Source organism: Lepisma saccharinum, chromosome 5 (genome assembly GCF_977018435.1).
Source record: "Lepisma saccharinum chromosome 5, izLepSacc3.1, whole genome shotgun sequence".
NCBI lineage: Eukaryota > Metazoa > Arthropoda > Insecta > Zygentoma > Lepismatidae > Lepisma > Lepisma saccharinum.
Window position 1 is genome coordinate 47,087,022 of NC_139233.1, and position 27,783 is coordinate 47,114,804.

General features: G+C 35.4%; 1 protein-coding gene across 1 annotated transcript in view; it reads left to right on the top strand.

Annotated features, from left to right (window-relative positions):
* Positions 1 to 219: 219 nt before the first annotated feature.
* The window catches only part of chm (lysine acetyltransferase chameau), a 212,117-nt gene continuing 184,553 nt past the window's right edge, over positions 220 to 27,783 (top strand). Inside the window, exons 1-7 of the mRNA XM_083122504.1 lie at positions 220 to 420; positions 6,080 to 6,812; positions 9,843 to 10,085; positions 11,959 to 12,194; positions 16,744 to 17,025; positions 20,049 to 20,275; positions 25,515 to 25,701. Coding sequence (XP_082978630.1) covers positions 403 to 420; positions 6,080 to 6,812; positions 9,843 to 10,085; positions 11,959 to 12,194; positions 16,744 to 17,025; positions 20,049 to 20,275; positions 25,515 to 25,701 — 1,926 coding nt within the window. The 5' untranslated portion in view covers positions 220 to 402. The remainder of the gene's footprint in view (positions 421 to 6,079; positions 6,813 to 9,842; positions 10,086 to 11,958; positions 12,195 to 16,743; positions 17,026 to 20,048; positions 20,276 to 25,514; positions 25,702 to 27,783) is intronic.

The window sequence follows — 27,783 nt, forward strand, 5'->3', positions numbered from 1 at the left end:
AAAATTTCCCGCGTCTAATACACAGGTCTAATGTTTTAGAAACTCCACACCAGTTTAAAATTACATGTACTCTTTATTTTTAAACATTACTGTATCAAAATATTGTAGTATTCATAATTAGTAGCCTAATGTATTATAAATTATTTCATGCCGGACTTTCAAAGGAACTGGCAAATCCCTTTAATCAAACTTTTGGAGGCGTTTGCTAGTACAATTACCTTTACCCAAGAAGCGCAAAAGTGTGTCTTGTCTTCTGTTTTGTAAACAAGTATGGTTTTATGGAATTTCAGAATTCGTGCTGCTGACACTTTATGATGTTGTCATTTGACAAGTAAACTCTTAAAGTCATTAGATCTATAAAATAAATCCCTTCACTTTTCGTGAAGGATATATGAGAAAAAAATGGCTCCAAAGAAAAAGGTAAGGTTGTGTTGCTTTTTATACTTTAGTGTAACTACTTTCAAATTTTAATATATATTTTTATTTCGCATATTTATTTGCTTTTGGTTAAGAAAGGTGAGATATTTGTTTAAAAAGGTCAATTACGAATTTGTTTTTCATCTGGAACATATTAAGAAAATATGTCCAAGCACTGATTGCAATGTAAAGCAACTTTTGTGTGAACTCTTCCATACACCATACCAATTTATTTGTTAGCACATATAAAGCATAGATTAGGTTGTGTTCCTGCAGCCAACATTCGGTTGTCAGGAAGTATCTTGGCTGCGACTATTTTCACCAGGTTCTGAAAAACAGCATATGTGGCTATTTTCACCAGCAAGAAACTTACTTACTTACTTACTTTCATCATATCTTTCATTTTAGGTATGCATTAAAATGACCGGACGGCTCTCCGGTTTTCTTCATATTTGCCATACTTACTAATTGAGGCCTGCTAATGACGAATCTGAAGTTAAAATTTGTTGGAAACCTCTAGAAATTGCAAAATAATTGCGAACTATTGACATGTGGTTAGGTTAGGCAAACATAGTTAAAATTTGGTGTCGTGGTAGTATCAGGATCTAGAAATTGCAAAATAATTTCGAATCATTGACGCTAGCCCCACGAACCATTGGCGCTAGCCCCACGAACCATTGACGTGTGGTTAGGTTAGGCAAACATAGTTAAAATTTGGTGTCGTGGTAGTATCAGGAATATATATATTTCCTTGTGAAACAAAAAAAAATCGCAAAAGTCGATGGTTTCCATTCTGAAAACTAACGACGGTACTATTATAGTATGGGGGTGACACCTATAAATCATATATTTCGCACTTTTTTACATTGCTAATGGACTATTTTGGAATGCGGAACATTTCCTAAGGTGAAATAATGCATTTCTAACTAAGATAATGTCTATTTCTTACATTTACGAGTATTTATTGTTACTTGTTATTTCAATTCTGTAACACATTATGGCGGGAGATAGCATACTGGTTCAGGGTGCGTTGTGCGAGTGTTTTTGTCGATTTATGCAGTGTTGCAACTTCGTTCACCGAAAATACCTACTTTCGTGTCTGGATTTGAAATTATGCTAATACCTCGCAAAAAAATTGACGTTAGCCCCACAAACCATTCACGTTAGCCCCACAAACCATTCACGTTAGCCCCAAAAACCATTTTCCGTAAGGTTAGGTTAGACAAGCATAGTTAAAAATAAATAAAAAAGGTACTACTTCACTATACCGGAAACACCTATCAATGATTTATTTTGCAATTTTTTACATTGCTAACGTACTATTCTGCATTGCGGAACATTTCTTTAGGTGAAATAGTGAATTTGTAACGAAAATAATGTCTATTTCTTACATTAACGAGTACTTACTGTTGTTCCTTATTTCCCACGAACAATCCACGGGTAGCCCCAAAAACCATTGACGTTAGCCCAAAAATTCACGATAGCCCCACGGACCATCAGGGGGACGAGGTATGCCTACTAGGTTAGGTTAGGTTCCATTAGCACTCCTTTCGTTCAATTTAGCATATATGGACAACATCGGTTTTTCTCGATGAAAGAAAATACAAGGAATTCTTTTAATTTTAACCTTCCACGTCCTGCATTCCACTTCTTTCTTCAAGATTCCGTGTTGAATTACAAATTCCACGTCATCTTCCACGCCCGGCAACAACTTCACGAGCAGCAATAGCGCGTATTGTGCTCTCGTGCAGAAAGCAAATGACGGCAGCAGCAATAGCACGTCGGAAATAGATTTTCGTAGAAAACCACATGCATTCGCATTAAAATGGATCAAAACTACATTCACGAACATCAACAACGCTACAGAAAATGATTTGCGTAAGTACTTTCTCCTGTAAATTTGAAGAAATCCATCTTCAATATAGTAAAGTGTTACAAAAAAAAAATACTCGACACATCATGTTCTAGTGAAAACACGGCTAGTTTGAAACACTGACTATGTGATTACGTCATCTAACACACGGAACATTGTGCTCTCGTGCAGAACGCAAATGGCAGTAGCAGAAACAGCGTGTCCGACAGAGATTTTCACAGAAAACATGTATTCACATTAATATGGATCAAAACTACATTCACGAACTTCCACAACGCTACAGAAAATGATTTCCGTATGTACTTTCTCCCGTAAATTTGAAGAAATCCGTCACCCCTATACTGTAATGTTACCCTAAAGACTTATTTTTGCTTATTTTGCAATTTCTAGACGTTTCCAACAACTTTTAACTTCAGATTCGTGATTAGGAGGCCTCAATTAGTGAGTATGCCAATTATGAAGAAAATCGGAGAGGGGTCCGGTCATCTTACATCGTTCCTTATCTTATGATATTCATTGCAGTGTTGCTGACTTACTGCTAAGAAGTTATTTTAAATTAAAAGTGTGTTCAACTACTAGTCACCAGATAGTGAGAATAGCAGAAGGTGCTGAAGAGCAGAAATTACATGATCAGGGGATGGGAAGTATTTACAGAAGTAATTTTAATACTAATTGCCCTAAACCTGACCTGCCTAACCTAGCATCGCTTCTCTGCCACTTTTATATAATTGTGACGATGATGTAGGGTTACCATACCGAGACAGTTCCATTTCAGAGACATGTCCCAGTCGTCCCGTCGGTATTATTAAGAAACCACTATTTGCCCAGTTTAATAAAAGCTTAGGAGTTAGCTTCAAAACCAAATCTAAATTTGAGACACATTTCATGCCAAAGAAATGTTGATAGAACATTTAAATTAGCATCATGGCAACACCGTGGCAAAACAGATGGACTGCATTCCAAGCACTTCATAACAATGAAAATGTTCCAGTGTCGTCGAGACCATTCGAGCAGACAGCAGTTTATGTTCAGCTCGCATCCCCAGTTGTATTGCATTGTGTGCGTTCTGTTATTTGTAGAGCAAGGAATAAACATGGCCAAGAAGTGAATATGTAGTTTCAATGTGGACCTGCAACAAGAATTTAAATTCCTGCATCTTGACACAAACTCAAATTACAAATCTCGAGTTGTGTGTCAGATATATGGGGAGTTTTGTGAAAGGTTGGTGAAGAATACAGTTGTTCTCAAGAAGATTGGTTGTTCTCATAAATATTTCTGCCATTCCTTAACTACCGCATAGGACTAACATCAAAGGTTGATCAGAAGGGATGAGAAACACTATGTAAATCAAACCGAGATGATAATAAATACCTTTTGATAACTGGAGATCATATTTACTTTATTGTTTATGACTAGGGCTCTGAAGTTGAAGACCTAAAAATATCAAAGAAAGGACCTAAAAACGAAAAAAAGGACGTATAAATGTGATCAAAATTAATTAACAACTTCAGTTTTAATTACATATTTAATGAATAAAAAAAATACAAAATTCTGGTGGTATGGAACACACATTGGGAACAAACTGAAAGCTTCAAAACAAGAGAAAGTTGCCACTTACAGCTCGACCTTCCAGACAAGTTACGGTTAAAGGACATTGTACTGTAATTGCTTCAGTCGTCCAAAAACCAGGGATGGTTCAAATATATTTATTTATTTACTACAGAAAGGATGGTTAAGAGGTGATGAACTGATGATGATTCGAATTGAGAATGGGCAGTAAAAACGTAGTAGAAAGAATGTGAAATTGCAAAAAAAACCAAAAAAAAAAACCATTAAGACCTAAAAATAGACTAAAAAAGGATGAATAAGCCAAAAAATGCCAGAACACCTGTTTGATCACGTCGCCTGGAAAGCTACAATTTGTATTAATGTTTATTTGTATTGTGTATCACATGTATCATTAGATGTGAATAATAAACGTGACATTATAAATTTTTGCACTGTTGCTAGACAAATTTTAAAATCTGCAGTGATATGGTAGAGGTAGCTGTATATTAGAATGTATTGCATAGTACTCATGTTGTTACGGGTAGAGCCTTCGTTAGGAAGGTCACTCTTGTGCAAGAATTAATTACTTTTAAGAGGCCATATCATGGGCAGCGGAAAAAATGACCTTCATTCAGTACACTTTTTCTCGAAAACTATTTGAGACATTTGAATGAGCTTTGTGATAAATTGATTAGAAAGGATAAATCTTAACAGTGAATATTGAACATTTTTATCACTTCTATATTTTGAAATATATTAGCTGTCAAATATCAGTTTTTGATCGGCGTATAGAGCCCGATAAAAAGAATTTACCCCAAATATACTCGGGATATTATATTTTTGTGGAAATTAAAAACCCAAGTATACTTGGGCTTTTATGTTAAAAGGTTAAATAAGGTTCCAGATGATTGTATTAACAACCATGTATTTTTATGTATAGTTTCATGTATTTTTTTTTAGAAGAATAAATGACTAATTTCAAGAGCGAATTTCGTGGAATGCTTCACCCCTTTCAATTTCCCCCCAATTTTATATGTAGGTAGCTCAGAGTGGGTACTAATGCCTGATCGAAAAATTGGGATGGGCGGTTCAGAGACAGGGAGATAAGAAACATTAAACAAATGGCATTAAAAGTTAATCTTATTAAAAATGCTTATGTATTTAGCACAAACCCTGAAGTACAATATGTTTTAAGGTAATATTCAAAATTTCTGTTCACTATGTGTGAAGGTAAGCATAGGCGTAACCTGACGGGGGCAACGGGAAGCATTTGCCCACACAAGCTACTACATAACTGTTTAGAGTTGGAATTCAGAAAGAAACTTCTTCACAACAGTCAAACCACACAGTTATACAAAACTTATTTCATCAGCTCTTATTATTTTTGCATTGACTGTTAAATAACTAGTGTTTCAAAGTAACTGGTTGCAAGTAACAGTTACTTTTTATTTAGGAATTCTAACTGTAACTAGCGACTGGAATTGCTGGCCTGGCAAGGAAGCTGTGCTTTGTTGCATGCTAACTTTAGAACATCCACGCTTTACTTCAATTCATTTTTAATTATATGTGAAAACTTCAAGAAGTCAAGAAATTATACTTCTGGTCAAGAATTTTTGCTATCACAATGACTGACTAATTTTATTTATTTTACTTTTCTACACCCTTTTGGCTGTCGCAAAGATGAGGATAAATGATGGTAAGATGGGATAGATGGAGGGACAGTTACAAATATATAGGGACGACATCATGAGCCCCACATAAGGCTATACTGGAGACCAGACCCTCGCTAGTCTGCCAAATACAGTCCAGAATACATTATTAGATAAAGCAGTCTAATTCTCTCATTAAATACAGCTTCAGTTTTCATCTTAACTTGCCTTTTGGTAGGGGTTTTTCATTAAATAAATATTTATTTTCTTAACTGCTAATTTCCAGCTTTAGCTAATTAGGGGTTGAATAAATAAAGGTAAAGAAAAAGTAATGGAAAATCCAAGAATTTAGGATTTGTCATTTTGGTATACCCCTTTATGGTGTAAACCATATTCATTGCCCACTGACCAGAAATTTTGTTTCTCCAAGTTATGCAACGAATGTGCTGTACTGACACCATTTTGAGGAACAGGAAGGGAAAGTGTGGGAAAGAGCATGTACAGCAAAAAACCTAATGAGTTTTATATATATACAGTATATATTAATATATTACTTCGTGCAGTATAAATTAATACGCATCTTCATTTTCAGTCTGCCACAAGCTCTGAGTCCACCTCAACTAGTAATAGTTCAACATCATCTTCAAGTTCATCATCATCATCAGGCAGTGATTCCAGTTCGTCTGATACTGAAAATTCATCAACGTCCCAGCACAGTACTCGAAGTGCAGCGAAAAGCCATGCATCCACCGATTCTGAAACTCGAACTACTCAGAAGAAGACATTCCCCAGAAGTAAGAGTAACGGATCAAATGCCTCAACGGAATCGGAAGAAGCCAAGGGGAAGATGAAGACTCGGTCGAAAGCCAACTATTCGTCTGAGTCGGAAGAATCAGTGAAAGCAAATGTAAAACGGAAACCTCCTACAAAACCCAAAGTGTCGGCCACCGTCACTCCGATTGCAAAGCAGGCGAAACAAGGACCAAAATCTGGTGCGGGGCAGAAAACTACCGTTACAAGAGGAAGTGCTAATGCCAGCACCAATCAGAAGACAGCAGAGAAGGAGCAAAGAAGTGTGGCTAACAAGCAAGAAAGCACCCCTCAAAAGAAGCAGAAGACAAAGAGCATATTTAGTCCAGAAAACACGAGTGAAAGTGATGAAGCTTCTTTGTCCCCTCCAAAGTTGACACCTATCAAAGACACCCAGAAAATGCAGCAGGCGAGGTCGAAAAGTAAGATGCAAGCAAAGGAGTCTTCCACACCTTCGGAGAAATCTGCAGGGAGTACGGCATCGTCTAATTCATCAGCTGTATCTGAATCTTCAGGTTAGGATTTCATTGTACTTTTTAATAATAAATAGTAATAGTAAATATTGAAAGGTTTGAATTTGATACTCATTCATTCAGGTCTACATTGGTGTTAAAAGGGCTTAAATTTAAAGTAAACAGTATCATTAATTGCAACATTTTATAGTTTACAATTTAAATATTCATTTACGCTATAGTAATCTGTTGGATTAATCTCAAAGACCCAAAGGAGAGGGACCAATCTACATGGCCCTGTGTTGGGCAGAAACTAAAACTTTTTTACCTGGCCCTTGTCAAAGTATTACTTTCTTCCCATGTAGGAATATGTTACTAAATGGAGTATTTTGGAAGTGTTGTTTTAAGTCCTCTTTATGCACAGATGGGCTAATCTGGACTGGACCTACAGTTTAAAGTGGGATCCAAACCCTGCACCATGTATTGAACCCGGGATCCCTTGATTAGAAGGCACGACCTTGACCACTACGCCATCGGTAGTCCTGTTACTAAATGTAGGTGCACAAAGTGTACAAATGGTAAGGAGAAAGTTTGAAGAAATAATGTCATACCAGAAATACCAAATGTATCTTTGAATAGAGGAAATGTTAAGTTAAAGATGGAGAGGTTTCATTCTCTATGAAATACACAGAGGTGTAAGCACATTCGTTGTTGTTAATAGGCACTTGACATTAATGGCTGCTTGCATCTGCTACACACTCTCAAACCCTTTCAGTGATGTACGTCTACACATTGACAGTGTAATCTATGTAAATAATATGGTGGCTGAACAAAGAGCTTTGTAGAAGTAAAAGAGACTTATTCACTGTATCAGTTGCTGAAGTGACAAGCACCTTACACTCTTTTTTACGATCGTGACCATTCTTTTTCATTGAGTATCAAATATCCTATGTGAAATATTCTAGGGTTCAGTGGAGAGAAACACCATAACTGCTACTAACTGTTACATGTTATTGTATCCATTTTGAGGTTTTTCCAACAGTTGAAAGACAATGCATTTTTTTTTATCATGTGTAGGATTATTTTTTGCTCGATATGAACCAATATAGTTCATAAATGTCACTTTTCCTTCAAAACACCTTTGAAAATAACTTTTTAGTGTAGTTTACCTTGTCTTTGTTGACTTTGTTAATTACAAACCAGTGTAATCTATGTGCAGATTAGCCTCCCCGATGGTACAGTGGTAGCGTCGTTCCCTTGTAATCAAGGGTTCCCGGGTTTGATACCCGGTGGAGGCACATAGTGGTTCGGATCCCACTTTAAGCTGTAGGTCTAGTCCTGATTAGCCTTACTGTGCATAAAGTGGACTGAAAACAGTAAATCAATCAATCATTCTATGTGCAAATTATGTGTAGACTATGCACATGTAAACATGTAGACAGCACACCACTCCTTGTGATGATTATGGAGCAGATTTCTAGATAAAGACATTACTTTTCTTTTGCTTCGGAAGTCAGCCAAACTTGGTATGGGTGCCGATGATATGAATTTTACCTTTAGCGCATAAGGCACGTATTTCTAGGAAATAACATGAAATGTACATATTTTTAACATTGCAGACAAAATAAAGTTTCAAAATTATTTGTGTAAACTCATATTTTGGAGTTAGTGCATAAAATAGACAAAAAGGATAGTAAATTAGTAGAGGCATGCATATTTCGTTTTTGACGAAAACACAAAATGTGAAATAACACATTATACTGTTAATTGTTCATGTTTCTTAAATATATGAGGTCCCTTTTCCTACCTGTTTTGTTGCGAAATAATGCGAAATGAACTGCAAAATGTGAAATAGACTCTTATACATGAAATTTAGAGTTTATTTACTGATGTGACACTTTCTGAAGTTTGAATTATACTGTGAGTTATGCAATTCATGGAAAATTATTCTGCTGTAAATATTTGAGAGGCAAATATGGACTCCTTAAAACAGGATTAAAGTCCTGATAAGGTCCATTTCCGATTAGCCTTTCTGTGCATAAAGTGGACTTAAAACAACAAATCATTGTGCAAAATTATGGTTCCTTCGAATTTCTGTAATAAATTTTCACTTTTATAATACTAAATAGAAAGAATATCAAGGTAAAACTTGCAGTCCAGATATGTGATTGATATCTAAAGTACATTGACAATATGATCATAATTATCTGCAAGATTGGTGAAGAGGAAGTTATCTCTATTATTTTATAGATCTATTCTCTATATGCAACAAATATTTCTCCAGATGCTGTATACTTATAAATGTAAGCAAAAAAACAGCATTTTCTACAACACTATATAAATCCACCAAAAAATGAAAAATTATGTATGGTTTATGAACTTTTTCTGTTGTTTTTATATTGTGGAGATCTGTTATGGTGAACTAATGTACCTCTGTTACCTTAGCCTGAATGCTAGATGCACGAGATTGTAGCACCCACTACATTTGATGCCGATTGTAATTTTACATTTTACTCTTCGAATTGTCACGTGTTCTTGTGTCTGTAGAATGAAATTTGCTAAAAAAGAAAGTTGTGAAAGTGAATGTTCATAATAATTAACAGATTATACATGTAATTGAAAAACACAAGCTTCAAAAGCAAAAATATTGATGATAAACATGTCTTGAAAAAAATTTCATTTTTAACATTAGGTGATATTGATGGTGTAAGTGTACATGGCATCTCTAACTTAAATTTGCACGTCTGACTACATGTGATGGGGAAGGGTCGTTTTTCATTACACGATATTGTTCAGAGATAATCGGCATGCATTTTAAATCGGCAATTTCGAAATGTAATAAATTGAATGCAAGATGCATCTAATGTCCTGGTGCCACTTGTATCTATTTTATTTTTTTTTTACAGTTTTTGAATGGAAATATTTTTACTTTTAGCCACATATTTCCACTGTTTTTAGAACATATAAAATAAATATTTTTCAGTTTTTTACCATCTAAAAATTCGCTCCCTAGTGATGATACTATGTACTAGTTCTATGCACAACTATTTTGATAGTTTAATAACTAACAGTATCGTTTTTTCTTGAATGCAGACAGTAGTTCAGACTCAGACTCCAGTGCTGAGTCTGCAGCCCCTGTTCCAGCACAAAAGAAGAAACAGAAGAAGCCGAGCTCCACTCAGCAAGTTGCCGATAGCCAGGTGAAGACAGCGCCAGCATCAGAGAGCGATGGGGAAACAACCAAAGCTCCCGTAACAAGGAAGCTCACAAGGTCGGCCAGTGCAAAAAGAAGTAAACATTTGGTTGGAAAAACCAGTGACACAGAGTCAGATGCTGGTAAGTTATGTTGTAAATTCATTTTTGATTCTTCAGTATTACCCATTGAACTATATATAACATGGAAGGACTGCTTTACGGCGCAAAAGTGAAGCCATTCTCTCTCTTAGTTACGCCAGGGAACGAGGAAAGAAAAGCTTAAGCAGACAAATTTTTCTGTGGTGGCAAATTATTTTTTACCGCAGATTATTTACGAAATGAAAGCCATAATTTATGAGAAGACATTACAATGAGTACATCAGCTGTATTCAGACACCACGGGATTTAAGATTAATCTAACAATATCAATGTATTTTTGAGAACTTCTTGGCAAAAGTTTATTAACATTGAAAATTCTGCAGCTGCTGTCAGCATCGTGTTATAACTTGTGACAATATTATTGTTGATGTTAGTTAGGTTCATGCAGGGCTCCCGTTATGCCAAATTTCATATTTTTTCATGAGGACCCATCAGAGATATTTTACCGTGAAAACTCAAAATTCCATAAACAGGCATGTTTAAACTCATGTTGAAAAAAAAGGTGCATTTCGAAGCACTGAAATTTTATTTGCAAACACCCTGCAGATAGGTCTACACACAAAAAAAATTTCAAGCCTTAGACTAAAAAACCCTTTATTAAAAAATTCTGGCTTAAAAATCCAATTTTTTAACTATTGTTACCCAAATTTCCACCATAATTTTCATACTTAGGATGCAATTTTGAGCAAAGCATACTTAACTATCATAGAAAGTATACTTAATTAGCTACAAAATGAATTTTGTTTCAGGTCTCTAGCTCTAATAGTTTTTGAGATATTAAGGTTTCCGTAAACTGCTTCATGAGCAAAATAGTCATTCGCCATGTTGGAAAAATGGAGGCCCCAGGAGAATGAAGGACAGGAAATATTTTGGAGCATTGGTTTTAATATCTAGAAACATGTACAAACCAATGTACTAAACATTATTCTAAAATGGTCATGCAACCAATTATTTTTAAATTGGTTGAATTGACATGGAATGACCTTGGCGTTAAACATTTATTGTGCGTAAATTCATTTTAACGATACTTTTCACAATAATAATAATTATTATTATCATTATTGATTGATTGATTGAATTGCTTTACTTTACTTCACTTTTGTGCCACTTTTGGCTATTTGCGAAGATGGGATGAGTGATGATGTGATGAAATTGATGAACAGACACTTATAAATATCCATGCCCAGGCTGGGATTTGAACCTGGGACCCCTGGCATCGTAGCACAATGTGCTTACCATTCTGCCACGGGGACTGGCTATTATCATCTTTATTATCATTCTTTTCATTATTATTTAATCTATTTTTGAGAATGTAATTCAGTCTTCCAAGAGTATTGTTTAATATTATTGTGCTCAGAAGTGTGTATTGAAATAAGTGAAAATTATATTTTTTGTATATAAATCTAAAAATAAACATCTTGTCAATTATGTGGATCCAAAGGGTCGATTTTCCCTTAAAAATGCTAATGTTACACATTTTTTATTGATTTAGGGGTTCAAAGGAGAGCTGATTTTTGCCGATTTTTTTTAACATTCTGGATCACTATGAAATGTGACTAATGACACAATGTCCTCCAGTCTGTAATAAGGAATTCACTATGCGAGAGTGACTACAAGACTGAGATGGCACGATACATGCCAATGAGAAAAGTTCCCGGTCTGAATGTCGCTTCATTCAAAAGCTCCCCAACATTCAACACAAGTGGCCACTGAGGCAGCTCCCACTTCCTCTGTAGACTAGATAGTACGAAGTTCCACATCTTGAATCTGTGTCTTGATAGGTTAGATACACTTGAATAAGTGTATCTAACCTGTAATATTTTCAAACCACCTGAAGATTTTTTTTTCTTTCCAGAAAACAAAGTTGTGAACAAGACTCCTGTGAAAAAGCCCACACCACGTGCAACGCCACGGAAAACCAAGAGTCGTCAGGCAAATAACAGTGACTCCACCCCACCACAAGTTGTAGAGGAGAGGAAATGCCCAGTAGAAAAATGTGATTCAAATGGCCACCTAGGAGGAAGATGGGACAAGCATTTCACAGTTGAAGCTTGCCCCTTATTTCACAACAAAACTGCAGCCGAGTGCAAGGTAATGTAATATTCAAGATATGTGGTGAATGTGCAGCCCAGTAATTTCTAAACCTCCTTTGTACATGAACTAAACCAATAGTTCAACATAGTCATGTCAAATGTTAGGAAAAGAATTTCATGCGATATATGCACATTTGGCTATTACTACATTGTTGAACGTATTTTAACCATTTTATTGTAATGTTCAGCTTTTTCAAAGTATAACAAGGTGTCTGACAGTCTTGAAAACCTATAAATCCAGGAAAAGTCATAGAAATGTCAGGGAAATTTACTGCGTTTCTGGAAAAATCAACATTTTTGTAGTAGTACACTAAAAGAAGGCTTTTGAACAAAGAAGAACAAGCAAGTAATTTTTAATTTATTGTTGACAAACTATGTACACTTTTAATTGGTACACTGAGTATAACTGGTAGTTACAATAGAAATTGTATATTTACTTTATGAAAAGGCATGTTTTTGACTATTTTCATCTAGAAATCTACTTCAGTAAGTGGCTATTGCAATTTCTCACTTGGTTGTTGCAATTTTTGGGTTGTGTTTGCTAGATATAAGAATTAATACAGATTTTATCATTAATTTTACTAGAATTATGTATTGTTTATACCAGGGATCATCAAACCATCGATTGCAAGCTACTGACCTTGCACAGTCACTTCCAGTAGCTTGCGAGGGTTTGGCTGCAATAAACTGTTAATAAGTGCAGCAGTATTGAGGAGAATGTTGAGAACATTGCATCTTGACGTTGATTGCACCCTCAACGTTCTTCCTGGTCCCAAAGTTATTTCTCTTTTTAGTTTTGCTGTAGTTTCACACTACAGATGAAGTATGTCCCTCATGTAAAGTTTCTAGTAATGCTGTTTTGTGTTTTAAAGTTGAAAGTGACAGGAGGATCATTTTTTTTTTTCAGGTTAAAGGTGAATGTACTTGCTTGTTAGTGCTGGAAGTGGAAAATTGTAACTGGGGGAATTCTTGGTTGGGTTTTGGGATAGGTGGGGACTGCTTGTACGGGTCAACATGGAGGGAATGGAGCACCATTGTATTTTTCTTTAACTTGACATGGTTGTAAAGGATGATTTCAAATGTACACAGGGCTTAAGTTTTTAATAGTTTTCACTGATATTTAGCTCTTATGGATTAAAATAGTTATAATTTCGAACCAAGGAGAAGACATATAGCAATATCAACAATAAAATAATTTGCTTTCATCAAAGTCACACATATCATAAATACGAAACTTACTTAAATTACAAATACGTTATTAGGTCCACTATAAAAATATTATAACTTTTAAAATGCGCATTACAGATTTATGAAAGAAATATTTTATAAAAAAAACTAAACTGTTCCAAATAATTGATATGATTCAGATCAAATTACATATATTTAAGTGTAATACATTTTTAATGTTGCTTGTAAGGCATGGTGTCTTAAAGCAGCCTTACATGTGCATACCCAATTAAAAATCAAACGAATTTCTATGTGACTACAGTTATTTATATCTAGTAGAAGAAAAGTGTGTGCTTCTCTACTAGATCACAGTTCACATCCAGGTATGAGAGTAAAATTTAATTCGAAACTGCCATTATGAACACTGCTGCATGTAAACATTGGTATCTACAGTAGATACCACGTTTTACATGAAATAGAATGTACGTGGCCATGCACAGTTTGGCAACCTCTTCATTCTCCTAATTCTTAGTCTGTGGTACATATTCCGGGTCATTATGGGAATCATATACACTTTCTAACTCGTTCTTATCTTTGCTGTTGCCTCAATACTCGCGAACTTTCTGAGACACGTTGCAATTCAGTAACAGCTGTTTCGCTGCCATCTTTGCTACTTACCATACTTTACATGAAACAACTGGTAGATACCATAACTTTCAACATGTCTAGCCCTGAAATCTGTCAACGAAACGAAATACCTAGAGTATGATTCAACTCCATTTACGATGGACTACACAATGCACATTGTAACTCCAAAATGACCAAAATGTCACTTACCATGTTTACACCCGAGCCCATCAATTTTTAAAATAAGAGTGAAATAATTTAACTGCCGATATTTTCACTTCAACTTGATGAATGAACAGATGTTGGTACTGTTCAATTGGCTGTCTTTAGTGGTTTCAAAACAAGAGGGGGAGTTAATGAAGGCCATTCCTCTAAAATGGAATATTGCGGGACAGGACATATATTCAAAGATTAAAACATTTATTTCCTTGTAGAATGTTCATGTGTGCAAAATGGTGAGTTGTCAACAGCTGGTGGTGGTTGGGACCATAAAGATAAAAAAAGCTTTCCCCAATGTGTTTCTTACCACTGCACAGTGGTCCAAGTGAATGCAAAACCTGGTCAAAATCCCAAAATTGAATGATCAGATAATAGGTTTGGTACCCTTATAATTTGAGATTAAAAGGTCCATTCTACTAAAAGCTAGCTGATGTTACACAATAAGTGTTGCCGTCAGTTAGCTATCAACCTTTCAAGTGTGGGAATGATGTGATCTTTGTTAGTTTTCTATGGTAAGGACTTTTCCACGTAGTTAGTTTTGTGTCTTTATAAACATTTATCGGATGCCAATTGTGGTTTGAGACTTATTTTTTGTTACTTTTCAGCTTAATTATAAGGAGATACTTTTGTCATCTGGTTTAATCAAATATTGAATTGTTAATGTGCCGGAACTCAAGTTAGTGCTAAAAGCCACAGGTTTCTTCCTTTTCAATACTTCTCATAGACTAGCAGAATGTCTTAAACAAGCTCAAGTTAAGATTAAACTATCTTACGTTAGCATAGTGTTACTAGTTTCAGGATCCAAAAGTAGTTTTTGCTTGTTCTTACCCCTTTTCATAGAAAGTCATAAAATGTAATTGGATACGTGAGATCTTCATTCTACGTTGGGTTGGGATGGACATCTGAGCAATTTCAATGTAAGCAGAGGGTCAAAGAAGAGGGATTTCAAGACGCAGACATTTTCTTCACATCTCTTGTGCAGCTTAAAGTACACTATGAATATAAGAAATTAGAAAAAGTTGCTATTTGACAAAATCTTTTACCTTCAACAACAAGATTTGCTATAAGCCTTTTGGGGACACAGCAGGCACAAACGACACTAGCACACTTTTCACACCACAAGAAAAACACGTAGATGACAAAAAAGTCCTTGGAAGTCTGTCACTTCACTCAAAAAATATCCTCGCACTTGGGCACAAAACGACTCTCACCTACGCACAACTTTCACAGACGAAAAGCTAGAACGCAGTGAAAAATGAGCGCTGATTCTTGCAGCTGCTTGAAATTCTATTTTTACACAATGCAGGGTAACCTGTGTTGCAACTTGTGGAACACTTGTGCTCAAAAACAAAGGTTTCCTTCAGCGTGCCTCGAAATTCCATTCTCACAACGCAGATTCAAGAACCAGTCTTCCCTCTCCCCTCACCCCCATTCCCTGCTTGCACCTGCACGGAAAACTTTCATTTTGACATTGGATACTGATAAACAAGCTTCTTTCGAATGCAGTTATCAGGCGGGAGTGAAAAGCATTGCTTTAGAACAACAATGCCGGTCTTCCTATGTCGGCAAAAATTTTCCCTTGAAAAGAGACGCAAAAGAAAAGTCCCTTTTCTCGCCTTTTCCCCTCCATTTTCATGAAGAAAAAAAAAGTGCAAAAAACATTTCTGTTAAATACATGTGTTAGGAACAATAGAAAAAAAATCGAAATTCTAGCCAAAAATAGAGAAGTTATAACGTAAAAACTACGACCTTGACACAGCATCTCGATCGAGACGCTTGGGACATTTGAGTATCTCGACCGAGATGCTTGGGATTTTGGTAGTTTTTTGAAGAAATTTTCAGATTTGGATAAATTTGTCAAAAAAGTATTCTAAAGTACTGATCTGAAATCTACCACTATTTTTTGAAGAAAGGACCATAGCCGAGAGTCCACCTTGCTGTTAGATTTTCATTGTTATTGAAGTGGATATAGTGAGGTGCCAAATGAGGGGGGGGGGATAGAGGTCATAACCCCACCTTTTGTTCCAGTATTAAGAGAATGTCAAAAACGGAAAAGATAACAAAATGAGGGCTGACTACAAAAAAGTAATAGTAACCCCTCCCCTCCTTTTTGAAAATCCTGGGCATGCCACTGAGTGAATAAATGGTCCTTGTTGCCATTGTTGTTTACATGCACACAGATATACACACTTTTCATTTGTTCAGAACCAATGTGAGTTATTCTTTGGTAAACAGTTCATATGCCAAAAACTAGATAGCAACATGTTCTGATAATCCTTTCTTGTACAAGGCGACTTTGCTCTGCATCAGCAGTGACGAAAATATTTAAAATCGACTACAGTCGCTTTCTGTAGGTTACCAATATTTAAAAAGTATATATTGAAATTGCTTACAGCAGTGGAAGAGTTAATTAAATTTTCTTTTGCTGTTAGGGCATATTTTTTTTATTCTTCAGTGCTTTATTTTGCATATTTTGGTTATTTTTGGGTCATAAAAATCCTGACTGTATTCATGAGACAACAATTTATTTACAGGAGGCATACATGGAAAGGAAGAAAAAAGAAGATGAGAGGAAAAAAGCTGTAGCATCCCTGAGCAAGAAATCTTCCAAACCTCATTTCACAATCGACCAACGACACTATCAAATGAAAGTCAAGGAGTGGAGGGTGAAATCTGAGAGAAAGGATTACAAGAATAGTGACGAAACTGACAGCACATCGGACGAAAAGGACCGTGAACCGAAGCTGGATAGCATCACACCGGAATACGACCTCAGGTTGTTTCAAGAGGCCCAAGCAGCAGCCAGTGAGAGAATCGTATGTTGAAAATTGTATTTTTAGTGTTCTTTGTTTATTAGAGGGTAGATTCATGTGCACTAAAAATGGCGAAGTGTGCAGAAAGGTCAAGAAACTTGTGACATGAGGTCTTGAAGGGACCTCCATTTTAAAGCATTGCCCATGGGATAATATTTGTTATGTTAATCTGCTAAAATTAAATTAGTTTCATTCTTGTTACTTCCCCATATTGGGAGAAGAGTCCAAATAGCTTCACTGCGCCCATTATTTTTTTTTTAAAGATAATGAATAAATCAATTAAGAAAGTGTTTCTACTTGAACATTAAATTTTGACAATTTATCAATGGTTTCGGAATATGAACGTGATGTAAAATTGTTCCTTGTAGCCAGGCATTTGATTTCAATGTTTAGGTAGCAAATTAATTTCCAGTACTGATAAAGAAAAACTGGAAGCATTCCAAGAAGACCCCAAATGACTCATTAACTTCTCTTTCCCTTCTCTCTCTCCCGCTCTCTCTCTCTTAATCTCTTTAATTAATACAGTGGAATCTCGATTTTATGTTTTTCAGGGTGACAAGACAAGGAAACTTAAAACGCTGTAAAATGTAAACTGTGGGGAAATTTTATAAGATGTTGCTGTATTTTGACCATGAAAATTGAACGAGTAATGTGGGAAAATGTAAGTCCGGTGACCATCTGGCTGCAACATGTCTTGCCTTAGGAGAACAAACTATATGTACAGTCACACTTGTTGTAACCCCCTTTCACTTCCAAGTGTCAGTTACTACCTAGGCATGGATTAAATCAGGTTGTATGAGTTGTAGCTGTATATTCATAAAAACAGAAACAAAATTACAGACTTTTGCAGTATATTATTAGAAATATCAGATTAGTAAAATTATGACAGTTCCCAAACTACACTTAAAAATGTATCTTGATATTAGAGATGGGTAGGGGCATGCACATTTTGTTTTTCACAAAAACACGAAATGTGAGATAACACATTGTAATGTTGATTTTTCATGTTTTTGAAAGGTGTGAAGTCCATTTTGATACCATGTTTTGGCACGAAATGATGCGAAATGAACTGCAAAATGCGAAATAAACTCTTAAACACGAAATTTAGGGTTTATTTACTGAATTATTCTGTGAGTTATGCAAATCACAGAAAATTGTTAATTCTGCAGTAAATATTTTAGATGCAAAAATGAACTCCTTTACACAGGAATAAACTTAATACCCTGAAAACTATAAATGTGATGTTAGAAGTGAAATATTGTGTATTATGTATTAAGCATAGTTTTTACATCAAAATTAGGTATTTATTCACTATTTTACCACCAAAATGCCATTTTATATGCCGCATTTGATCCCAAAAGATGCCCAGTTTTTCGTACTAAATCTTGATCTTTTATTCACCGTAAATATGTGGCTCTAGGGATGGGTGTTTGAATCTGAATATTAGATCCATTATCTCCTGCAAATCTAGAAGTAGATTTGTGTGCGTGTGGAGGGGGACATCCTGGTTCAGAAATATTACTGCAAAATTTCTTGTAACGTATTCTGGTCGAATAAAATCCCAGCTTGTTACATGGTAGAGCCCAGATTTTGGAATAGATTCCTATTTTGATGCTGTGAATAGATTCATATGCTTTCAGAACAGAAGTGTGTTTCTGGGTACTGCAATCTTTTTAATGTAAATTATATTATGCCTAAAATTGCGTATTTTGATTTGTAGTGCCTATTTGAATTATTATAGCATGTGTTAACCCCCCATGGTGCAAACAGCCCAAGGATGGTCAGGGGCTGCCAGACGACTTTTCCTTGGGTGTTGAATGGTCAGCACATAGTGCTTGTTCTTTGACTTTTGAGACCAGAGTCCATTATTATTGTTTCCAAGTAGCTCCTCAATTGTCCTCTTAGTGGTGGGTGAACACTATAATTTTTGAAGTCTCATGGGGAATCAAAAACTAAGGACCTCTACCTCTTGCACCAAAGGCACTAATCATTGGTCTATCTGGGAGCTGATAAGTGCCTAAAATGTTTTTAAAGACAGAACAAAATAGTGTTGTATGAATGTTTTCATGACCTTGTTGCTGAGAGTTTACCACATGCTGATTAAGGGGGTGCAGTACGTATATTGATCCCCACCCCCTTGATGGCTAGAACTTACTACAAATATTTTATTAAAATAAGTGTAAAGGGTGACCACCTCCTTGATGGCATTTCCAGTGTTCATAGTAAGTGACAACCAGGAAATGAAACTTCATACCTTGAGGAAGTACCTTTGTATTTAATTTGGATAAGGCTTTCAGGTTGAAAGATAATACTCCCTCTGTCCCATAATTATTGTCCAGTACACCTTTGTTTGTTGTCATAATAATTGCCCAATATTCAAACTGTGACACTGGTGTATACAGAAGAAGAACATGAAACACGGGAATGAGTCATACAACTTTATTACTCAAGGATCAGTACAAATTGTGCTTTCCATCTGCCTCTTCGTCTGTCCTTCCTGTACTACCATTTTGGCATACCGGACTATAATTATGGGACAGAGGGAGTAGTTTGTTAATTGCAGTGGTGTAATAGTTATCTTGTCTCCAGGGCCCCCATCCAACCACTATGTTTGTAGAAATTTTATTGTTATTATAGAATTCTCAAAAAAATAGGACGATTGTTTAAGAGCTGATGTTTTATTTTTGCTTTAGTTGATTTAGTGTCATACTCATTAATGTTATAGAAATATTATTTTTTTATGACAGATTTTGACTTTTTTTTTATTTTAGTGCCTTTTTGGCTGCCTATTTTTTTCAATTCAGAGCTCTACTACTTAGCCTATGGTTTGTTATTATTCTGCTGTACAACTGTGCTGGGGCACCATAGAAAGAAGACCATAACATTAGTAGCACTTTATCTGCAGAGCTCCTTTAATTGGCACATTTTCAGAGGCACAACCAGTATGTAGCATTAAACTTGCTTGTTTGTGTTACAAAAGATGCATAGTTGCCAAATGTAATGATTGGACATTACAATATTTTCAGGAAGAAGAGTTAAAGAACCAGCCAAATGTGAAAGCCACAAAATATATTGAAATGGGGAAATTTGAGATGGAAGTGTGGTATCAAAGTCCTTATCCAGATGATTATGCTCGCCTCCCTAAGTTGTACCTTTGTGAATATTGCCTGCGGTACATGAAGACTCGAATAATCTTAAAGAGGCATGTGGTGAAATGTGTATGGAGGCACCCACCTGGAGAGGAAGTGTACAGGTAATATATTCCTTTTAGCCATAATGGAATTATGAGAAAATTAATTTGCACAGTCACAAACACTTTTTGTAATGATCTCATAAAAATACATTGTGGTTGTTACAATCCAGAAGTGTCCTACTTTGAAAGTAATTAGTGTTGCCATATCACTGGCTGAATACAGTTTTGTTATATGTCCGTCTGCACTAACTCTTCAGGAGAGCTGATTGAAGGTGGATTCATATGGATTTTGAATACACTACAAACATTTTATTAATGTTGATACTTCACACTACTTGACATCCAAATATTTAGTTTCAGAACATGACACATTAACACGTGGAACCACGATAATGTCATCAACTTGCTTCCAACAAAAAGTCAATATACAACAAGGCAGTATTCAGCCAGCAATATATCCTAAGCCACTTACAGTACTATATCACAATTCCGGGAACTTTCTGACTGCCCCTTCAAGTAAAACAGTTCTTTTTTTGTAGGTACTTAATGCTTGCATTGTTGATAAAATAAAAATTTAAAGTTAACCCATGCTCATTGAACTGTACAATGAAGACGTATAGCAGAATGTCAGGGTAGGGCTCCACACATTCACAATCTCAACCACTTTTTTATGCAGGAACAGGGTGTTAGAAAATCCCAACCTTAGATCATCCACTCTGAAGATTGAACCTGGGTCTTGCTGTACTGATTAGATTACCATGGCTAAGTACTTTTTTTCATGTAACATTTCGTCAGGAATTTATTTGTAATATGTACATATTTTTATAAATTTAACAAAAAAAAATGCACAATGAATTTTATCAATAATGTTTACATATAAGGCTTTGTTACATTGTTGGAGCCTAACAACTGCATTGATAGTAAAATGAGGATTTTTTAAAATATTTTATAACTGTTGGAAGTTACTAGTTGAGAATCTTGTTAAACATTAATTTTATTATAAATATCATCATGCAGTTCAAAATATTTTTCTTCTTTACAAAGTTTCTTTACCTTTTTGGTTGGCTTTACAGATTGTGAAGAAGATAACTCAGTTGTGAGAATATCCTTGCTCATTATTTATTTCTTCCAACATTCTCTTACCTCTCACACATTTAAATCTATTTCTCCAGTTACTTTTTTTAAAAATACTTTTCTTTGATCATATACTTATTTTCAGCGTTGAGTTGATAAGCTCTCTTTTTGAAGTAACCCATCTAAAGCCATCCATCTTGATAAATGCACTAAAATTTTGCAACACATGTGCAAGTATGACTTAGCGTGGCATAAATGTCATCGCTAATCCTCTGTTTTGTGTCCAAGTGTGGATGTCACACTGAAAATATTTTGTTTCTGAAATCCTAAACTGTCAGGTTGGGAAATCAGGTTACCTAAATTTTTGACGGGACTTCCACAGAATCATAATTTTTGAAAAAGATCTCTATACCAAAGGTTTTGGAAGAATACACACTCCTTTCATCAGACATTTATTTATAATTTCAGTGTTACAGTTATAACAAAAGTGAACAAAGATGAAAGAAAGGTTTGTTTGTATCCCCCCTCCTCAAGGATTTTTCATATTATATTAAAAAAAACATTTAGGGAATTTGATATTAAAATTGTTTTAAAGTAATAAATAAAATAAATAATAAAGGAACTTTAGATGCCTGTGATCAGGGTGGCGACAGACCTGGAAAACCAGGCAAAGTCAGGGAATTTAAGAGGTCAAAAGAAGTCTGGGAAATGTCAGGGAATTTTGTCTTGATTGACCTTTTTTTTATGCGACGGAATGAATGTGTCAGGCATTTGCTTTGAAAGATGTCATTATGAAGCACTACATAGGAACAGGAAATCTTGTTGCTAAGTCTGAGCATCAACTTTTAGGTCTCTTTTATACACAACACAATTACAGTGCCAGAAACTATTGATGGGAGGTGGGGAGGGAGAGAGAGATAGATTTCCGGACGAGCAGGAAAAAATTATAAGCCCCTAAATATTACGTGGAAAATGTATTGAATTATCATTTTTTTTTGTCTGTATGGGAGTAGTAAGCGGACAGGACAGTCAACAAATATTGATAGTGGAGGAGGAGGGTGGGCATACCCTGATATATATTTTATCACTTATTGATCTACTGTCTTTTGTTTTTCGTTGCTATGCTCAAAATAAGTATAGAAATTTATACATTGCAATTTCACATTATCAATAATTAATTATACATCTTATTAATTCAACAACGTTTTGGAACATAACAAAATAGTAATTGATAACAACATAAATATCATAATGCATGTTGAACACAAAATTAAACAATAAATAATAAATGAAATTAATGAACATCTTTGGGTCAGTCACAAGTGAAAAGCATTGCTTTAGAACAACAAAGCCCGTCTTCCTTTATCGGCAAAAATTTGACATTGAAAAGAGCCGCAAAAGAGAAGTACCTTTTCCCGCCTTTTCCCCTCAATTTTCATGAAGACAAAAAAATGCAAAAAAACATTTCTGTTAAATACATGTGTTAGGAACAATATAAAAATATAAAATCGAAATTCTAGCCAAAAAACGTAAAAACTACGACCTTGACACAGCGTCTCGATCGAGACGCTTGGGACAGTGAGAGTTACATTTGGGTATCTTGTTCGAGACGCTTGGGCGGCAAAAGGTTAATGTAGCAATCCCTACAAAGGTTTTCTTTCTTCCCCTTGGCTTAATACTGATTTTGCACAAGTTACTTTTATAACGACATTGAACTATTGTTCGATATGAAGAAGAATCCAACAAATCAAGATATATATATGTTGAATAGTATCAATAAAAGGTGAAACAGAAACATTGGTAAACGTTATAAAAATTTGACAAGCACATGCTCCCAACCTCAAGTTTTCTATAATATTTGTATTGCAATTAACACCCTCTGTCCTATTTGTCTAAACTCGTGAGAGATGGATATTAATATATCACTGAGTCAAGTTAATGTGCAATGTTATGAAAAAAATACTAATAATAAAATATGTTAATATTTTAATATTATAATTACACAAATCATTCAGCCCTAAAAGCATATCACTTTCATCAGTAATTGATGTTTCTCTGCCAGCCTTGCTAAATTTTCATAAATTATTATTATTTTATAAAAAATTTCATAAATATGCATAAATTTCATCTACTGATTTATACGATTGGCATCCAGAAAGTAAGTTCGAATTTGCAGTGACCTTGATTTTTTGCAAACGTGATAACAGTGTAATATGTTAATTGCTGCGAAGTAGTGTTTATGAATGTGTAGAGATGTCTGGACACATTTTTCACCCGTTCAAAATAGTGAAATAACGTGAATATGGCATAAAATGTGAATAGTTGGCATGTTTCGCCAGTTTTAAAAACTGTACGTAAACAACTGTACTTTAGGCTTACAGAAACAAAATGTTGCATATTTGTGTGTATAGAACGTGCAAGTTTTCCAACATTTTTATCCAATAGAAAACTATAATGCATGTTATACATGGGAAAATTTCGATATACTCATTAAATCACATATTTCCCACGATTTTTTAACTTCTATCAAAACAATTTGCACCACAGAGCAAAGTGGTGGGGTTCTGACAGGAGATCGAGTGCATATCTACCGTCACACGGTAGCCGCATCATCAATATTTGTGGCGCGAGAAGTATTTTGAATTACCAAGCTAAGTGGTGTGATTTTGGCAGGGATCGAGTGCTCACCTACCGCCACAGGTGAATCATAACATCGGCATTTGTAGAGCGAGAAATAATGGAAAATAACTTCTTTAAAAATCGGTTTGAACATATGAAACTGTCACGAAAATACGTAGACAATTATTTTCCTGTAGTTTACGGTTATTACAAGCATAAGAAAACAGTTTTTTCTTTGTGACGTTTCAGGAGAACACACGCTCCTTTCATCAGACATTTATTTTCATTTTGACTAAAGATACAGTTATAACAATGGTTAGTAATTTTTAAACAAAAAGAATCTGTTATATAATGGATGTTGTCAATGTTACATTGTTGTAATATAGCAACTTAACTGTGAAAATGGACCTACAATTGAAAATGATAGTTTAAGAGCACAATGGAAGTGTACATTTTGGTATGTTTTGCAGGAAAATGTTCTAAAATAAAAACACGAATTTTGGAAAATATAGCACTAAAAAGTAAAAAAAGAAAGATAATGCTAATTTTTGGTGCCGTAATATATCGGTATCTGTCATGTGAGATTGATTTAGAATTTGTGGGTGCGCCGCCAAGAATGGCCCTTCAATAAATATCGGGAAAAATCCCCTTATCTTAAAATTAAAAAGGGGTATGAACTTTCCCAAAATAACTTTCAAGGTATCAAACTCTCACAAAGAGGCATAGACCTAAAGTTTGAAACAGTACTTTAAAAACACCATGAAAGTATAAATTTAGGTATATTCTCCAGAATTGCACTACAATGAAAATTTGAATTGGGGGGGGGGGGGGAGAATGGCACCAATTTAGAAAAAATATAGAAAAATCAAAGTCCTACCAATTAGGCATAAATAAAACAAGAATATCAGTAGTAATTTATTTTACTTAGATTATTAATGCATAATTGTCAGGGGAAAATGTAAATTTTGTCCTGGGAAACCTGGAAAAGTCAGGGAATTTCATTTTTTCTTGTTTGTAGCCACTCTGGTGATGTTCCTAGAGTACTTCGAAAAGTAATACTTTTATAAGTGCCCATGTGAAATTCTAGCATCCATCCAACACCTGGCTGCATAGGTCTCCTTTTTATTGTTAATTGTTGATTTAGTTTTTTATAAACCCCATCTAATTTGCTGCACTCTTTGACACTAGGTGAAGTGTAAGTGTATCCCGGTGTCAGGCTGGTGCAAGGAAATGACGTTCAACCAAGTAGACAGACAGCGGTGTTCAAGTTCAGAAGATTCAACAAATGCCTGTCTGCTACTTTATGTTCATTTGATTAGTTAGCATGAACACCCCACACACACTATACTGCTCCAGAATGTAGTGCAAACAGTGCAGACACGAAATCAACGAAGTAGACGAGTTGGTGTTGACTGTGTAACGCACTAGATGTGCGAGTGCAAAGTAAAAAACTGCAGCGAACTAGACAGGTCTATAGACACAAATTCTTATTTATTTACTTTTATGTTCTGATGCATATGTTTCATGTCATAGGTATATTGAAAATTATATATTAATTTTTTTCAGTACTTTGTTGTTTTAACATCATGAATTTTGAAATTTTCAGGAAAGACAAAATTTCAGTCTGGGAGGTCGATGGCAAGCGATACAAACAATACTGCCAGAACCTGTGCTTGCTGGCAAAATTCTTCCTGGACCATAAAACATTATATTATGACGTGGAACCATTCCTGTTTTATGTGATGACAACTTCCGATTCAGAGGGCTGCCATACCGTGGGCTACTTCAGCAAGGTAAGTGATTGATATGCTTGTTTCTGCTTGTCGTGCATGTTAGGTTGATATTCATTGGTGAAAGTCTGTTATTTGCTATTGTTTTTCATTAAGGCTGAGTTGATAGCACTATGAGCCAGTGCTCCTAGAAGTACCTACTGATTTGGTTCTGACAGTGTAGTTTGGCAGTTTTGATGAAATGTAGGTCTTCGAAATTGACTCTTCCTTGCTTGTTACCATGTGAAACATGTTCCCAGGGAATGGATTTTTTCACCACTGGATAAGAATATTCAGTCTAGGGATGACAAATAAAATCTTGGACCCAAGTTCCGAAATTATCCAGATCCAGATCTGATGAGAACCAGGTACCCTAACATTTTATAATTCGGAAGATGCAAGAATGAATGTTTTAAAACTGGGCTGTATATAGTATAAAGATGAATCTCGATCCAAAAGATGGGGAATTATGGACCTTGGGCTGGGCTCTGTTGATCAAAATATAACAGGTTTCTCAATGTCCCCGAAACCAAGGGCTTCCACACCCTCTTTTCCTGGGCTACAGGGACATTCTTTTGATCTGTTGTCTTGAGACTGCCTCTTGAGCGATTAGCCTCCGTCCGATCTGAGCATGAAACAGATTTTGTTACAGCTCATTATTTTGCGACCTGTTTAGATTAGTGAAAGTATTATGATACTCTGTACGCAATGCTGTACATTACAGACCCTGCTCAGAAGTCTGAACATGGCTTTGGCTAAAAGGACCAACATCTGATTATATCATATCATGATGTGATACAGATACCAGGCCTAGGGCTGAATGCAGTCTTACAGACAGACATTTCCTTTGACCTATTTTATGTACTTTTTGTGAATTGTTTTAAAATTATGATATAGCATGTGGAATTAGGACACAAATATCCAGGGTTGCCAGGTTGTCAAGATGAAAGTATGGCACAAAATCACTATCACAAGTTGAAATTAAGGGGCAGAATTGACAAACATTTCTACTCACCTTTTCATCTTCAGAATAGTTCTTTCTTATCAAAAAAAAAAAAAAAAAGAGAACTACTAATAGATTCTGCATAAAAGAAAAAAGATACTTTGTTATTCTTGTGCTGCATTCCTCGGGCATGCATCATTACATTCATGCAACTGCCATGTGGCATTGAAAATTCTTTGTTGCAGTATTTGCAACCTGCTTTATTTTTATTACCACTGTCCTTCAATCCCAGAAGAAAATCTTTTTCCTCCTACCATGCCTTGTAAAATATGCAGTCCTTTCGTCCTCTTTGTTTCAGAAGACTTTTACTTTATGCTTCTCACTCATCTTGAAACATGTTGAAGAACACTCACACATCATGTTTGCTGGGAAGAAAGTACAGTACCTAGGTATAAAGAGGCAGAGGAGGTAGCGGTTACAAACAGGTTGGGAAGTGGAACTGGACCGTCCCACACTGCACCTAACCAGTGAAAGACAAGTAGGCATTTAGAAACATGGCTACTTCCATGAAAAATGTAATTTTCATATACAGGACCAATTGACATCCCAGGAAAGATTATTATGGGGTTTGGGACATAATACTTAAATAAGAGACTGTTCTTTAATAATGCAGAATGCCTGACAGGGCTTCAATTATCAGTCAGCTCCAACCTTGCACTTGGGAAAAATTATTATAAGGCATCCTTGACATATTGATGAGAATGTGTACTGCAAATCGGTTTTTGAACAAATTAAACAAGTTTTTCTACAGTAAAACCTCGTTAATCCAGACTAATGGGGGGATAAGTTGACCGGTTTAACAAAAGTCCGGATTAACTGAAATAACCTAAGAGGACAGTAAAAAGTACATTACAACTTTGTTTATAACAACAAAACACGTTTATTATGATGTATTTAAAGGGCATAGGCGTAAATACACTATACAGTACAGTACAAAGTCTGCGGGAAACAGAATTTTATCAGTGGTTGACTGCCTTTTTTTTTTTTTTTTTTTTTTTGAGAAGTTCTTTTGTTGACTTCTAGCCACATTTAAACCTTGCATTCTGTTTTTTTTTTGCCTTTTGCCTGTCCGGATTAAGCATTTCAGGTCTTTCATTAACAGT